Source organism: Myxine glutinosa, chromosome 1 (genome assembly GCF_964187855.1).
Source record: "Myxine glutinosa chromosome 1, kmMyxGlut1.1, whole genome shotgun sequence".
NCBI lineage: Eukaryota > Metazoa > Chordata > Myxini > Myxiniformes > Myxinidae > Myxine > Myxine glutinosa.
The window spans coordinates 223,334,383-223,351,505 of NC_136261.1; the positions used below are offsets into that span (position 1 = coordinate 223,334,383).

Consider the following 17,123-nt stretch of genomic DNA (forward strand, 5'->3'; position numbering starts at 1 on the left):
CCTGCAGGACCATGGCATTGATGTCATTCACGTGTGTGTGCATTCCTCAACTAGGCAGCGGGGAGGTACCGCACAAAAAGATGGTGGGGGCGCATCAGGCTGTGGTGCCCGCAGTCCCAAAAACAAGTCAACCGACTTACAAGTTCATTGCCCCCCCCCCCTTTACCTCTTGGCCCCGTGACAGCCCAACAGCCCCTTTCCGCCGTTACCTCGCCGGTGAGGGTCTCCACACACACCAGGCTCCTTTGCCTCCTGCTTTCGCGCAGCAACACGGGTCACCGGGGGACTTCCTCACCCCGCGGCGCCCAACCAGACCCTCCACCGACGAGCTCCAATTTCCAGTTACCACCGGCTGCCAGGGGTAATTGCCGCAGAGGGGGGCCCGCAGGCATCGCTCCTCAGAGCTTGCTCTGTACCTGCGGACACACACACCTTCCCCACCCATGGTCCCCAAAACACACTTCCTCCCCCGCTGCCATTCAATTCTCCACACAACTCAGCACAATTCAGTACAATTCATAGATGGTGTAAAAGGTGTTACAAGGCTTGCCATGGCCTGCCAATGTGAAATCCCATTCACAGTTCGAATCATTGAATCCTTACACATTTCCATTAGCACATTTCCAAAAAGCACAATTTATCGCCCCTCATTATCTCCAATAATCATCACTCACTCTCCAGGTTCCACTCTCACGACCACATCAAAACACCTAACCACAATACAAAAACATACGCCACCCACAAGACACTGTGGCTCCCATTCCATCCCCTCACCGGCCATGTCATCACTCTCACCCGCCTCCCAACTCCAAATTACATGTCCCCAATTTCCCAAAGCAAATCCTGAAGCCTGGGACAGTACTCCTCAAAACACTCACCTCAAGTGCAGGTAGTTGCAGGTTGGTCAGGTTCAAGGGTATCATCCACCCTTCACAATCCCAAAATTTCACATTGGGCCTACCAAATACTTCCAAATTTCTCTTTTGTCCCCACTACACTGGCAGGTATGTGGATCCGCATCCAACGGTGATCATCACTACACAACTACCTGTGGCCACGACAGCTCTGCACCTCTACCGTGCAAGGGTCACCGGGACAAGGTGAGCAGTCAAAACGCCAACATGGCCCATGAGCGTCCATAAGGGTGCGACCCACCATCCATCCTTCGGCCCCCCTGCGAGGAACACAGCTGCAGCAGCCCCAGCTGGCCAATGTGGTGAGCACTTGCTGCCACAACACACACTACCGCACACACAACCTCGGCCCTGGGGGGCACGGTCGCAGTGCGTGGCATCCCTACAGCCACGTCCCCTGCACCTCCCCATCATCCCCCAGTCCGACTACAGAACTGCAGCCCCCCAGTGCTCACCCACACTTGACCACACCAAGGTCCAGTCAACAGCCATGCTCCACCAGGAGACCCACCCAGAAGACATGGTCCACACACCTCGGACACGCACAGCACCACGTTGACCCTCAGGCTACACAACTACATCCCCATCATCCCGCGTCCCAAATATCAGCACAGTTGCCCCCGCAACCAGTTGAAAGCTGTGTCTTGCTACCCTATTAATTTCATCACAGCCTCCAACACTTTGGTCTACACACCTGGATCAATAATGGCGTCACTGTACAGTGTCCACCATGGCATTTCAAAATCCACCCTTAAATTTCCATCTAACCCACAGATTACCCATGCCAACCATTTGTCACATTTCACTCACCTCACCAAAGAAGGATGCTTTGCCATACACATGCCAGCCGAGCATGGCCCATATGCTCGGCTCGTCGTTACACATCTCCCGATTCACATCCCCATGGCTCTCTTCCCAACCCGAGAGTCCATAAATCACAACGGAGCATCTGTGGAAGGTCGCTCACACCATCACGTTCCACAGATGCCCCAATGGTTGTCCGGCAGGCTATCTCCATCCCTGTCCATTCGGTTTGACCCGCGTCCATAGACCAACCACCATGCCAGGTCACCACATGCTGGTTGTCCCAGAGTCCCTGGAGGAGAGTGCCAGGCCGCATGCCCGGGTGGTCACCACATCAGTCCCAAGTTGGCCGTCCGCAGTGCCACCACCAAAGCGCGACCCACAACACCTCCCCCTAGTGGTCCTCAATATTTGCCATCCCAGGCTTGAGCAACCACCTCGGACCTCCCTGGAGGTCTTAACCCCCACCAGGGTCCGGTGACCCTGCCGGCCCGAGCCACCAGCTCGGACGGCGCCCCGACGGACAAGGGACGCCACACTCCACCAGACCCCCCGTGGGACCCAGGTCGTACCTCGACACCCAAGGCTGGACCCCACGTCCAAATCTCGCCATCACAGCCCCCCAGCTGGCCGGCATACCCAAATTTTGAAAGGGGCAACTTTTGCCCGAGGCCATCACCCATGACCTCTCCATGTCCAAATCCCGCAGCCCGGGGACCAATCCAAACCATGGCTGCTCCAAATCAATTTCCCATTGTAATTTTATTTTACAAATTTTCATTTTACAAATTTTCATTCCCACTGCCAAACCGCAGCTGCAGGGAACAACCTCTACCACCGGTTGTTCTGCCCCTCCCTGCAGTTGATCCAAATTCCCTACAGGGACCAAATCTCCAGAAGCTCTATCTCCCGATCCTCCAAGATCCAAATCCAGCCCGGAGCCAACACACTCCCCCAACTGGTTGTCCAATTTTGGAGCCTCTGTTTCCAAATAGCAGTGTACAGTGAGCGTCCCCTCGGTCATTCCAACCACCTCCTTGGACCAACTCACCTCTTCCCCCAGACTCCTTTGGGCCTGAACAAGCTCTACCTCCATGGGACTGTCACAGGTCTCCAGCTGCTGGATCAACTCATCCTCATCATTAGAAATCATTCCTGGCCCCGCCAGGCTTTGATCAATATCCCCAATAAATACCCGGTCCGGCTCTATCGCATGGACCCCCAAAAACTCTACCCCCTCTTGCTCCGCACCACCGCCCTGGTGCTGCACAATTTCAAATTCATCCCCCGGTTGGGGTGTTGTGACATCCACACGGTCCCGATAAACAACCAGGCCAGAATGTGGGAAACATTCCCCATTACAACTCTCACATTCCAAATTTCCTTCCCCGCTCACCTGTGGACACTCCACGTTTACCTGCAGGCATTCCCCATCTACCTGTACACATTCCCCATCGAACTGTGGACATTCTCCGCTCACCTGTACAATTCCAAATTTTGCCATTTTGTTTGCCAGCCCATCAAGTTTACTACTCAATCGATCACTCATTTCCTTCATTCCTTCCCTCCATTCCTTCCCCTGTGACTCCATTTTTCGAAGCAATTGACCCAACATCTGGTCGGTTGTCGGGGCCGTTCCTACTACTCCCGACTCCCCGGTGGGGGAGGGGGATAAGTTGGTGCTCGGGACGAGGGAGGTTCCAAGGCTCACCTCTGCATCTAATTCCCCTATTTCCGGCTCACTCCCGACGCTGACGGAGGCCTCGCTGCGTACTTCCATCTCATCAATTTCCGACATCCGCTTTCCGGAAGATTGTTTCCCGCGCGCGTATTTATTTTAATAATTCCTGAAACAATTTAAATTTGACGAAGACACGATATCGCGCTCCGTTTGCCCGATTGATTATTAAATTTCTCCGCCTCGACTATAAAAATTTTGCGTTCGAACGTCGGGCGCAATGTACGCCCGACCGTGTCGATGTCTCCCCGCGGACAAAAAAAATTTGTCCGACCGTGTCGATGTCTCGCCGCGGACAAAAAAAATTGTCCGACGGGTTCAAATCCTACACTCCTGACACCACTTGTCGCGTGACTACCCTTGGTGAACACCGTAGGGTAACACGGATGACCGATTGCGAGACTTTACACTCCCGAGGCGAAAACTCAATGGCGGATTCAAGCTCAACACAAAGTTAAACGCGCGGGAGGCCAGACGCAACGAGCTCCACAGCCTTATCTATTAAAATGAAACACCCAGGAAACTGCGTTCAAATATGTACAGAAAATAATATAAGGATTTATTATTGAAAAGTAATAACAGTGAAAAAAACACGCGCCGGTAATACTAATAACTAAATCGGGACGTCCCCACACGACTGATATCAAACACAAAACGAGGGAGATTAATTACGAAAAGAACACGTCACGTCGTTCAAAATGTACGCGGATTCGGGCTTATCTGGTCTTTCGTCGTCTTTGTGGCTGCCGTCCAACACCGCTCCTTTCGGCCCGATCGCACACCTCGCTCCAAGTTCCACGGCCCTCTGCGTCCGCCTCCAAGCGCCACCAGGCCTCGTCGGTCCAACGGCCCACACACACCACGAGCTCCTTTGCTCCAACGGTCCACCGCAGGGCTGCACGAAGCAACCAAAACCAAGTGCCAACTGCCAACTGCAACGAGCTGTGGTCACGAATGTTCAACGAACCGTGTCCTGTGCCAACTCCGACGAACTGTGCAACGAACCGTGTCCTGTGCCAACTGCCACGAACTCTGGTACGGAACTGTAACAACGAACTCTGCGACTCAACTCTCTCAACTCTGGACTCCACTCGAACTCCGAAATGGCGTCCGACCGTCGCCTATATTGGTGGCCGATGACGTCACATTGGCGCGCTCCTCAGCCAATCATAGCCTCCCAACTCGCCCAGGTCACGCCCTCTGCGGCATGCGACTCCTGACATCTCCCGTCCGTGACCCCGCGGTCCTGGTGTAACACGTGCCAGCGAGGTTGGTAGGCCTTTGAGGTGCGCAGGCGAGGTTTGTAGGCCTTGGAGGTGTAAACGGTGGCGGTGTATTGTGGCGGTGTTCTTGGCCTGGTGGTGCCCATTTATTACGAAGTCAATGTCAGGGAAAGGGAATTATTTAATGTTGCACTAAGGACCTAACTAATGTTTATGTGGTTTGCAGTGCCATAAAGGACAAAGGTTTGATTACTAGGTGATACTCACAGGGGCGTTACCTTTAATCCCTCACTATTTAACACTCGAATCTCCAGGTAGATCCACACTCATACATCTTACCCCGACAACCGCCTGAACATCAATAACTTATTACATGTAGAGTCCCTGTCACGACAGCCGAATACCTACCTATTCAGATCTACCTAGCTCTAGATGTTGCATTACCAAATTCATAACAATATATATATATATATATATATATATATATATATATATATATATATATATATATATATATATATATATATATATCATATAGATATATATATATCATATATATATATATATATCATATAGATATATATATATCATATAGATATATATATCATATAGATATATAATATATTTGCTTGTTATAGGTATAGATTACTGGAATGGGCAATAAAGCGACTGACTATATTGCATGAAGAAAAGTGAAATGAAAATGCAAAATAACCAATCTACAGCTTTTCAAATGCAGAGGGGGAAGGAGCCGTTGTCAGTGGGAGACAGACTAACGCACAAACAAACACCATGGTTCCTGATATTTAATAGAGGATGGGCTAATATTACAGCATAGGTTGCCTTCTCCCTGCTTTATTTTTATTATTATAATTATTTTTGCCTCACCCTCCCGTAGCACCCTTTCTTGAAACTGGCCAAGCCTCTCTCCAGCCTCACCCCACTCATCCTCGCTGCCAAGGATGCTATTAAGAACAACCGCTAGATGCAGAATGTACCACACTGGGGGTTTTCCTTGCCACAGCAGCACTGAGCTCTTTCATCACCTTTCGTCTGTCTACAGTCCCACCTATCCTCTACAATCTAGCATTTTTAGACTCTTGGCCTCAATTTACAATCTTATCCATCATGCCTTACCTGTCTCCTGAAAACCTCCAAAACACGTTTTTATTTCCTTCGTGATCCACCATTATATTTGCCAGCTTCCAATCTGCAACCTTGGATATCAGCAAAGTTCGTTCTTTTTACATACTACCCCGACTACTATTTTAACACTCACCTTCCACTTCTCCCTGCTGTTCCGATTCAATTTCCCTTTGGGACATGAAACCTCACTTGTGCCTCCACCAGGCATGCATCCCTGTGCCTCTACTCCCAACTTTATATTTTAATTTAATTTTTTTATTTTGAGTTGCATTTGTACTTTTTATCTCTCATGTTTCCTCATCATCAGGCAATGCCCAGACGAGTTGGGATCAACATTGCATTGCCTGCAAGATGGTGGGATGGAGTAGGCTATTGAATAAGATAATTGGATAAGAATCCAGTGGGCTAATATTGAAAATTAGTGCAAGGGAGAGGTTTTTTCATTTTATTTTTTCACCTCTGGGTTGGGCAACTGGTTGGATGTGCCCTTTTAGGGAAGGTGGCTCTGCATGTCTTTTGTTGCTCTGAGCTGGAGAACCTGGGATGGACATGACATTGGTTTGCTACTGTCACTTGTCACATGTAGTTTACAAGGAGATTGTAAATGCACAAGTGTCTATTTCATCCTCTTTCCAGCCCGCACTATTTGCTGTATAATATCTGTTTGAGGCAAAAGCAAAACTGAGGAAAAAATATTTCTTGCTTTGAATATTTGTCATTTTTGCAAGTTTTGCTGTAGTGCCAGTCTCGAGTTGATAAAGATATTGGAATCCAGCCCTGTTGTGTTTGATGTTGTCAATCCCTTTTTACTTTGTTCTTATGGCAACCTCCAGATGAAATGTTGGTCATTGTCATTAACTCCTCTGTCATCATTAAGCTGTGCTCGTCCTATTCCTTTTGTTGTCCATCCGGGTGGAAAAAAACAACTTTCCTGATTATATTCTATTTTATCTATATGCTTCATTTTCTAAAACATTTAAACAGCCCCTCATAACCATCTCCTTTATCGAAAGGCTAGTTTCCCTCAGCCACTCCTTGTGGTGAAGCAAATCTACGAGTGACCCTGGAGCACCACTCTACCCTCTATGCCTCTACAGCCTGCACCCCAAATTTACCTCTGCTGCTTGTTTCCAATCTTCACAACTGCTCACCCATGCCTGCCTGCTCAACCCTCCTCACCACGACCCACCCGCTCCATCGTTTCACCAAGATCCAGCCACACTCTGCGGATGTCCAATGTTTGCCTGCATACCTGCCATACTTCTCCATGCCTACTCTCTGGGACTCACCACCGGATACCAAATACTGAATTTGGCCAACCCAGAAGTTCCAACCTCGTCACAAGGGTTCTCCGTGTTTGATCCCCAGAATCTTCAACTCTATGATGTCAACCCCCACCCTTCCCCACCCTTCCCCACCTATCATGTGACCCTAACATCACCGCAATATCCCAGGTTGGGTGAGCACCAGCACTTATCCTATTATCAGCTTCTTCATTGGATTTCTCTGAGGAGTTTTTATCCTCACCAGAGGAGAGGTTATTGCATTTGGATCTGCTTATCTGTCTTTGTTACTTGCGAAATCGAAAATTTGCAAGTATATTGGTTGGTCTGTCTGTTTGTCTGTCTATTTATGTAATTTGCCTACATGTTGCATTTTGTTTTACTCCGATCTTCACGAAACTTCCCCACTTCATTGGAGGTAGTCACAAGCAAGAAGCCTATTGTTTTTGAGATCAAAAGGTCAAGGTCGCATAAATTGTCAATTTTCATCCAATTCACTTGAGATATCTATATATTGTCCTGTCACCAGTGGTTAAAACCGCTGGATGACGGATAACCGAGACAATTTTACTCCCGAGGCGGCACCCCGAAAAATTACGGTATCTTTGTCGCGCGCTGAATGAAGGAAGGCGAAGCATTTACCTGAACGGAACACACGGGTTTATTCTGAAACCACAAAAAAGTAAACATGACAGTAAATTCAACAAATAATTTCATGAAAATAAATGCAGGATGAAAATGTCAAAATTAATGTGGAGGTAAATAAAATTCCTATCTGAGATACCTCCACACACAGATTCAAAAACAGACAAGGGGACAGATGAAAGAAAATAAAATCCTTTTTTGGCCGTCCGGCACTCAGCTTTGGCCTCAAGTGGCCCTTTTTGAGGAGAGTGGGGGTGGCGAGGCTCAGGACGCACACAAGATGGCGACCGCCGACGAAAAGCCCGTGCGTCGAAGGTGCCCACAGCCGTGGGACGAGCAGTGAAGACCGCCTTCTCTCAGGTTCCCCTGCTTGGGTGAGCACAACGTGGCCTCCAACTTCCCCGAAGAGCACCACAGCCAAAACCTCTTTATAAATTCTGCCGACGCAACAAAAGCTCCACCAGCCCTCCAAAAATATGCACACTTAACTCAGCAACAAAATGACCAGCTTCTTGTCTGACCCAGCAGAAGAAGCGCACTCTTCCTCCCAAGCGAGAACCAATCGAGAACGAGAACCTGCCGGTCTTCTCCGCCCACTGATCCTCTGCCTCCACTGGGCGGGGCCTTTTGCCTGTCGTGTTCTTCGGGCCGGCGCTGGTTGTAAATGTAAAACTTGAGGGAAAATCAAATAATGTTTCAAGATATTAAATTGGCACTTACAGTATGCACCTTATGTGTACATATGTGAGTAAATCGTGGTCAAAATTAGTCATTCGAAACATGTAAAACACCTATTAGGCCACAATTAGAAAATGTGTCAACCAAATTTGTCATGCATAACAATCAATCATGTAAGACACTTGATAGGTCAAATTTTCGAAATTGCCAAATTGCTGTTTACGTGGTAATTATTTATTTGGTTTTCTTGTATTGTGCAATGCGTGACATCTTTCTGGTTTTGTTTGTTTTTGTGACACATAATGTGCCAACGTGAACCACAATTTTACACATTAACTTTTTTTTCAATCGAGTACTTCTATAAACCATGCATAATTACAATGTGAGTACGTCTATAAAATACGTACTTTAAAACTACAGAAACACCACACAAGTCCTGGTAAGTGTCTGCAATCTTTGATTGCTCTTTCTAGTTTAAACTTCTTCTTTTTTTTACAGCTGGCAGAGAATAATGAAATTTCTTGCAGTTTTCATTCATCTTTCATTCACTGTCTCGCAAGTTGCAGATGAAACAAGTGTACGATTTGTTTTCGCAAATGCATGAAGCAAGAACAATAAAGAGAACATCAGTCTCTCCATGTTTCATAATAATTGCACTTGTACAGTAGAGTGAGTTCAAGCTCTTCCACGATACCATCAAAGCATTTTTCAGGATGTAGCACATTTACTGCCAGAAGATGGCGCCATGTGCAATACAACTAGGAACACCTCCCTGGAAGAGATGCAATTGACATGCACGTCATCAAGCATGTCTGGAAACATGCATCGGAGGCTGTGGAAAAGCTCACTCTTGCCAGGTAATATGACGTAAGGGCTGTACTAATTTGGTCCACATTTGGCAAAATCTGCATCGGTCTGTCAAAAAGCATATCATTAGCTCCACCACCGTGGGTGGGTGGAAGTTGTGTTTTCATTTCTGCCTTCGTCTGTTGAGAGCAGGATATCTCAAAATGTCATGGAGGGATTCGGACGAAATTTTATGGACAAGTTGGGTGGTGTGACAAGACCGAATTGATTAGAGTTTGGTGAAGACCCAGATCCGGATAGTAGAAGTTTTCAAGTAATATTTCACCATTGTGTGATCGGGCAAAACACGATAAATCAAAAAGTTATGGACGGATTCAGCCGAAACTTGGTGGGCAGGTTGGGTGTGTGGCAAAGAACAATCAATTTGATTGTCATGAAGATCCGAATCCAGATCCAAGAATGATTTTTTTTTTAATGATTCTTTACCATAGATTGATGGGGCAAAAACGATACGTCGCATATTTCAAAAAGTTATGACTACTAGGTGGATTTGTTCGGTAGGTAACAAGAACACTATGACGACTTGTCTTTTCAACTTTGTTCGCATTGATTGTGAATGCCATGTATTTCATTATATATCTGAAATATTGTTGTAGACACATTCATTGCATTTATGGACATGATGATTAGGGGTTTATTCTGGCATAATTAAAAAACATGAGTGTTATGATTGTTTTGGATGAAAAGGCTGGGCAGGGGACGGGGTATTGTAATCACTTCTGTGTGTCTGTCTGGCTGTCTGTGTCTGTCTGTCTGTCTGTGTGTCTGTCCGGGCTTTAACTTTACCATTTGAGTTTTGGCATCAAATTTTCATCAAAGCTTTATTTTGATGATACGGAGAAGACGAATCAATAATTTTGTCAAAAGGTTAAATGTCAGCAACACCTAAAATCGTCACTTTTAATCCAATTGACCTGAAAATCGATTTACCATTTCAGTTTTGTCATCACATTTTAAAGAAAGCACTATTATGATAATATGGAAAAGGCAAATTTATAACTTGATCAAAAGGTTAAAGGTCAGCGTCACCAAGAATCATCAATTTTCATCCAATTGACCTGAAATTTCAATTTACCATTTCAGTTTTGTCATCAAATTTTCAGCAAAGGTTTATTATGAGAATATGTAGAAGGAAATTAATAATTTGGTCAAAAGGTCAAAGGTCAGCATCACATCAATTTTCAAAATCATCAATTTTCATCCAATTGACCTGAAATTTCAGGAATTTTTTATATCGGGTCAGTGAATTGGTTCACTAATCAAAAGGTATGAGTCGATTTTTTTTTAAAATAGATCCAAAGGTCAAGGTTGCATAAAATGATCAATTTTAATTTTTGTTTTTTTTTAGACTTTTCGTTAATTTGAGCATATGGAAGAAGAAGAAGAAATCTGCATACACAAGCTAGTCGGTTTTCTTAATTTCACATCCTGGTAGAAGATCGTACAAGAAGCCTACGATATGACACATTTACAATTGTGATTTAAACATTTTATTGGGATTAAAGCAACATTGTATTAATCAAATACCGACTATTGTGACGAGCATTTGCCAATGTGTTTCCTCCAACAGATCAATGCAATTATCGAAAATCAAATCAAATTGGTCATAATCGAAACAGATGGATAAAACTCGAAGATTTTGTTTCTGCAAAGTGCCCGTCTTAGCAAAAATAAAGCTTTGCAAAATCAATGAACGAGAAAGCATCTGAAAATGCAACGCCCATCCGCATACGTTTGTATTCAAACGTCTTCCGTATGATCAAATAACAAAGCAGTTTAAAAAAAAGAAGAAAATTGATGATTTTATGCAGCCTTGACCTTTGAGCTTTAGATCTAAAAAAAATACCTGTAATCATCTTCTAGCTTTTGATTGGTGAACCAATTCAGTAACCCAATATGCAAATTCTTGAAATTTCAGGTCAATTGGACGATAAATTGACGATTTCATGCAACCTTGATCTTTGACCTTTTGATCTAAAAAAAACAACAATCGACTCCTACCAATTCCAATTCAATGACCGTGATTGGTGAACAGTGACATTGAACAGTGATATCGTGATTCAGTGACATTGATTGGTGAACCATTATAACTACGAGTATAAGCTATTTATGCACGTTATCTTGTAAACAGTGACCTGATATGCAAATTCTTTAAATTTCAGGTCAATCTGGTGAAAATTGGTGATTTTACGCAACCTTGACCATTGACCTTTTGATCTAAAAACAAACACACAATCGGCTTGCAGCTTTTGATTGGTGAACCAACTCAGTGACCTAATATGCAAATTCTTACACTCACAAGTGCTCGGGCCGAAACCACTTGAATCTTACCCCCTTATCTTTAACAAATCTCAGCACACAGTCCGTTCCTTTCCTAGTAAACTTTCCTAGTTTACTTCATAAATCGGATGAAAATTGACGATTGTATGTGATGTTGACCTTTGACCTTTTGACCAAATTATCAATTTGCCTTCTCCATATTCTCATCGTAAACCTTTGTTGAAAATTTGATGACAAAACTCAAATGGTAAATTTAAAGTTGAGGTCAAATGGTAAATTTAAATTTCAGGTCAAATGGCAAATTTTAATTTGAGGTCAAATGGCAAATTGAAATTTCAGGTCAAATGGTAAATTGAAATTTCAGGTCAAATGGTAAATTGAAATTTCAGGTCAAATGGTAAATTGAAATTTCAGGTCAAATGGTAAATTGAAATTTCAGGTCAAATGGTAAATTGAAATTTCAGGTCAAATGGTAAATTGAAATTTCAGGTCAAATGGTAAATTGAAATTTCAGGTCAAATGGATGAAAATTGATGATTCTCGGTGATGCTGACCTTTAACCTTTTGACCTTTTGACCAAATTATTAATTTGCCTTCTCCATTTCATAATAATGCTTTGTTGAAAATTTGAAGACAAAGCTCAAATGGTAAATTGAAATTTCAGGCCAATTGGATGAAAATTTATGACGTTACGTGACACTGACCTTTGATCTTTTGACAAAATTATTATTTTGCCTTCTATGTATTATCATAATAAAGCTTCGGTTAACATTTGATGACTATAGCTCAAATGGTAAAAAAAAAAGTTACGGCTTGCATAGATACACACAGACACAGAAACACACAGAGACAGACGGACAGGCAGAAGTGATTACAATACCCTGTCTCCTGCCCAGACTCTTCGCCCAAGACAATCATAACACTCTCATGTTGTTTCATTATGCCAGAATAAAACCTCCAGTCATCATGTCCATAAATGCAATGAATGTGTCCACAACATTATTTCAGATATACAGACTTGGCATTTAATATGGAATATATTTTTTTTCTTGACTTGGGTTTCCTTTCTGAACTCAGTATATCAATCTGGTGAGTTTATTTTACGCTTCGGTGATTTATTTGTTAAAAGAACCATGTCACTGATTGTCTGTCGCAGCAAGAAGTCAATAACAGGATTATATCGCAGGTGGCGTGACAAAATGTACGGACAGGTACATTTGACGATTGGCTTCACAATCGGGTATATAAGGGTTGTTGCGTTCTGTATTAGTGGAAAACAACTGCTGCACGTCTACAGAAGTTATTGCCGCTTCCTCTGGAGATGGTCCGTCAACTCGACAATGCTGTTTGTCATGGAGTGGTGGCTTTACGAAATTCCGGCATGAAACAGCGTGCTATTGCTCGGCAGTATGGCATCACTCAAGGTCAGGTGTCAAAGATCCCGAAACAATGCTCAGAGGGGTGTCCCTACTCCAATATCGAGGCCAGGACGTCCCCGCAGAACCACAAAGAGGGATGATCGCCAGCTGCACCGGTTAGTCCGCAATGGCCGTACCAAGTCAGCTAATCAGCGTGGGGCTGAGTGGCATCAACTGACAAATGTGCCTGTATCCAGAAGGCTAGTCAACCAACGACTGGTTCAAGCAGGCTATCGTGCCAGGCATCCCCTGAGAAAGCCACGCCTGACAAGACAACACCGCCAGCACCGATTGCAGTGGGCCAGAGAGCACCGTCAATGGCAGCCAGGAAACTGGAATCACGTGATCTTCAGTGACGAGTCTTGATTTCTGGTCTATCTTCAAGATGGCCATGTCCGAGTGTGCAGACAAGTGCATGAAGCCTACAACGAAGATTGTATAGTGCCAAGAGTCCAAGCTGGAGGTGGTGTGGTGACAGTTTGGGCTGATTTTCATGCAGGGGGCAAAACTGACCTGGTTGTTCTGAATGGAAACCTGAACCAGTTCAAGTACAGGGCCATTCTGGAAGAAACATTGCTTCCATTTGCTCGTGCAGCCTTTCGAGGAAACTTTGTCTTCCAAGATTACAATGCATGGCCTCATCGTGCTCGCATGATCCAACACTTTCTTGCTGACCGTGGTGTAGAGCATATGGAGTGGCCTGCCATGTCCCTGGATATGACTCTGATAGAGAACTTGTGGGCAGAATTAACGCGTCAAATCGACAACTTGGACCAGCAGCCTACCTCTGTGCGTGAATTGCAGCAGGCTTTTGTCACTGCATGGCAAGCGATTCCTGTCCAAACCTTGGCAAATCTCGTGAACAGCATTCCTCAACGTGTACGTGCTCTCCTGAATGCTCGTGGGGGTTGCACGAAGTACTGAACTGTAATTTTACTGTCCGTAATCCCAGTCGTAATTTAACTTTTGTTTTTGTGAAAAAAATTTTTGGCTAATGTGCAAAATAAAGAAATACTTCTGGAAAACGCACAGAAGTTTAACAGTACTGTCCGTGAATTAAGTTCGATATCAGTTTACATCACTTTCAAGGATCAATTTATTTGCTTCGAAATGTCAAATGTGGTTTTTGTTTCTTTTAAAGGTCACATTAACAAAATCTAGAATAATTTCAACATAATTCCAATGAACTTTTGGTTCAAAGTCAACTTGAAAAGTAAGTTCACCCCCACAAAAAAAATATTCCATATTAAATGCCAAGTCTGTATGATGAAATACATGGCATTCACAATCAATGCGAACGCAGAGGAAGGGAGAATAATAATGTTGATGTTAAATGATGTTCCACTTCCATTCAGTATTCTGTTATATAGTAAAAGGAAGGTAGTCCAGAAGTTGTCAAGTGTGGGTTCTTGAAAGGTGAAATTTAAAGAGGACCAGTAGCTTTCCTAGATATTTGTCATTTCTGTAGCACAGAGGCCCATAAGGCATAAGGCCCTATTATGACCAGTCGTATAAGCACCCTAATGCCTAAGAATCAATCCTGGAATGGTGGAACCCTCACTGGTAAGGATAGTATGAGTTATAAATGGTCTGAGTTAAAATATCGTCAGCAGGATTGCTGTGAGGAAACACCTTCATTCCCTACCAGCAGAGGGCGCCGTATCATACAGCATGCCAGAGCCATAGAATACTAGAGTTCAGCACAACTTTTGGGGATGCCTCTTCGAGATGGTTGTACTGTACCCCCAATGTAAGTTGGGGGGCAAATCTTTCCCATTTTTCTCTGCTGCCCAGATTCATCAGGGCAGCGCGGTCACGGTCAAAGTGCCGATCGGTCCCCATGGACCAGCCCTTTCCCTCTTGTTTGTCTCACTCTCTAACTCTCTCTTTCTCTCTCTCTAACTCTCTCACTCTCTAACTCTCTCTCTCTAACTCTCTCACTCTCTACCTCTCTCTCTCTCTCTCTAACTCTATCGTGGCCCTGACTTTGTGAAGGCAGGGGGGGTACACCATCCTAGATGTGGCCGAACACTTCAACAAACATTGAACTCAATCTTGCTACTACATTCACAAGCTGAAAAATCCCTCAATATGTAATGGTGATGAGAAATATTTATTTATGACCATGATTGGGCCTAAATTAATAATGCAACGTTTCCAGAATTGATATCTCTCACTTCCCTTGTTTGCAGCCTCCCCTCTAAGGCATTTCAAAGCTTTACCGAACTGACATTTCTAAGCTTGAACAACAACCAACTGCAAACTCTCCCTGCAGGAGGAGGATTCCAACTGGTTAATTTTTTTCTTTTTTTTACACTTGTAGATAAAGACACACAAAGAAGAAAAAACTGCATTTTTATCATGTATAAGAATGGGCATTTGAGGCCAAGTAAAATAAATGATTAGTTTCTCATCCAGGTTTTTCAAAAAAAAGAGGGGATGCCTTACTATTTGATATTTTCCAAATTTTTGACTTTTTTCCCAAGATGGCTGCCACATAGTGAGGCCTACCAGATGAAAGACTAGCACTACCACCAACACACATCCCATATTCCATTAAAAATGACGCTGGTCATATACCCGATTATGTCAACATCGACTGCAGCAATGGCACTGTCTGTGGTACTGTGCGCTTGTATACGTACTGGACCAGTATTAGATATATGCGGACTTGCAATATATATATATATATATATATATATATATATATATATATATATATATATATATATATATATATATATTGTTATGGATATGAGGATTGTGTTTTTTTTATTGTGTTTTTTATTATTATTGCTTTATTCTGGACCCTCCTGCCTCCAGTCTGTTGTATAAAGGTCAAAGGGCGTTCCCGTAGTTAATTCCATAAAGCATACACGTTAGCCAATCATAGATTTTCCCCCTTGTTGATAGTTATATCTTTATTATGTGTATTAGGGTAAGGCCTTGTCTTCCATTAAGATGACACTCCATTGCACCAAGTGAAATAAGATAGATTCCCTTCATTCCCCATTCCCACTCCCAAAACTTCCATTGCCAAGCCTCAATTGCCAGCTACATCCCCTCCAAGTCTCCATTGCCAACCGCACTGGGCAGTTTGCCAGGTTTGTTACAGCGGTGGGTTGCTGATTTCGCCCCAAAGCCGCCATTAAGCATGTGCTCAGCTCGGGGAAGAAAGGCATGCCCGCCCATCGTCATCGAGGGCGGAGCTAGAGGGCCGTGCCGACCAATCAGGGCCGAGGCGAGTTGACCGATGGGCGTGTCCTGAAGGCCGGCGGCTTGATCGCCGGAGGCGCTATAAAAGCGCGCGCGCAAGAAGCAAGAGGTGGTTGAGTGGTTGCGTTGTTGAGTGCAGTAGTTTGACAGGGAGATGTGCAAGTTGTTGAGTTGAGAAGTTGGACAGGGAGACGTGCAAGTTGTTGAGTTGAGTGGTTGGACCAGATGAGCTTTGACAAGACGAGAGAGACGAGTCCTGAAAAGAGCACGCGACGTCCACACAGCCGCAGCAGCAACAGCCGCAGCAGCAACAACAGCAGCTTGGGGCCTGGCCGGCAGTTTTGAGCAAGGCCGCAAAGGAACGGCGGCTGCGAAATGCGCCGATCGTGCTGCAGGACCCGTTGGACCTTCCTCTCCCTCCAGCCATCCACCTCCTGCCTTTCCATCCTTTTGTGTACGTGAGTTTGTTCCGTGTGTCTTGTCCCTGGGTATTTAATTAAGCTTGTATAAGTTAATAATTGCACTGTGTCTAATATCTTCTGTAAATTATTTTATTATCTTTCCTTCTTCCTTGGTTACTTTGAGCGTGTATATAATAGGAATAAATTTAGTAGTATTGCCAACCTTTTTGTCTTCTTCTTCTTCTTCACATCCGTGTCGCTTTTGTCTTTTCCTTATTGAATATCTGTGGCGCGATCCGGCCAACGTTCGGGAATCGGGTTAGTCGGGGTAACTGTGCGACCGCGGTGCCATCCGCTCGGCAAACAACATCTTATCCGCGGTCCGTAACAATTGGTAGTCAGGAGTTGGGATTCGAACCTGGGACTAAATTTATTTAGCCCAAATTTTGGGACACCAATTGTGTTATTGGCAGTAACAATTGGTGTCGGGAGCGGGGTCGGACCCGAAGC

General features: G+C 44.5%; 1 protein-coding gene across 1 annotated transcript in view; it reads left to right on the forward strand.

Annotated features, from left to right (window-relative positions):
• Positions 1-6,600, forward strand: part of LOC144893601 (uncharacterized protein HI_1008-like) — a 58,376-nt gene extending 51,776 nt beyond the window's left edge. The window contains exon 3 of the mRNA XM_078784207.1: positions 5,578-6,600. Coding sequence (XP_078640333.1) covers positions 5,578-5,664 — 87 coding nt within the window. The 3' untranslated portion in view covers positions 5,665-6,600. The remainder of the gene's footprint in view (positions 1-5,577) is intronic.
• The last annotated feature ends 10,523 nt before the right edge of the window (positions 6,601-17,123 follow it).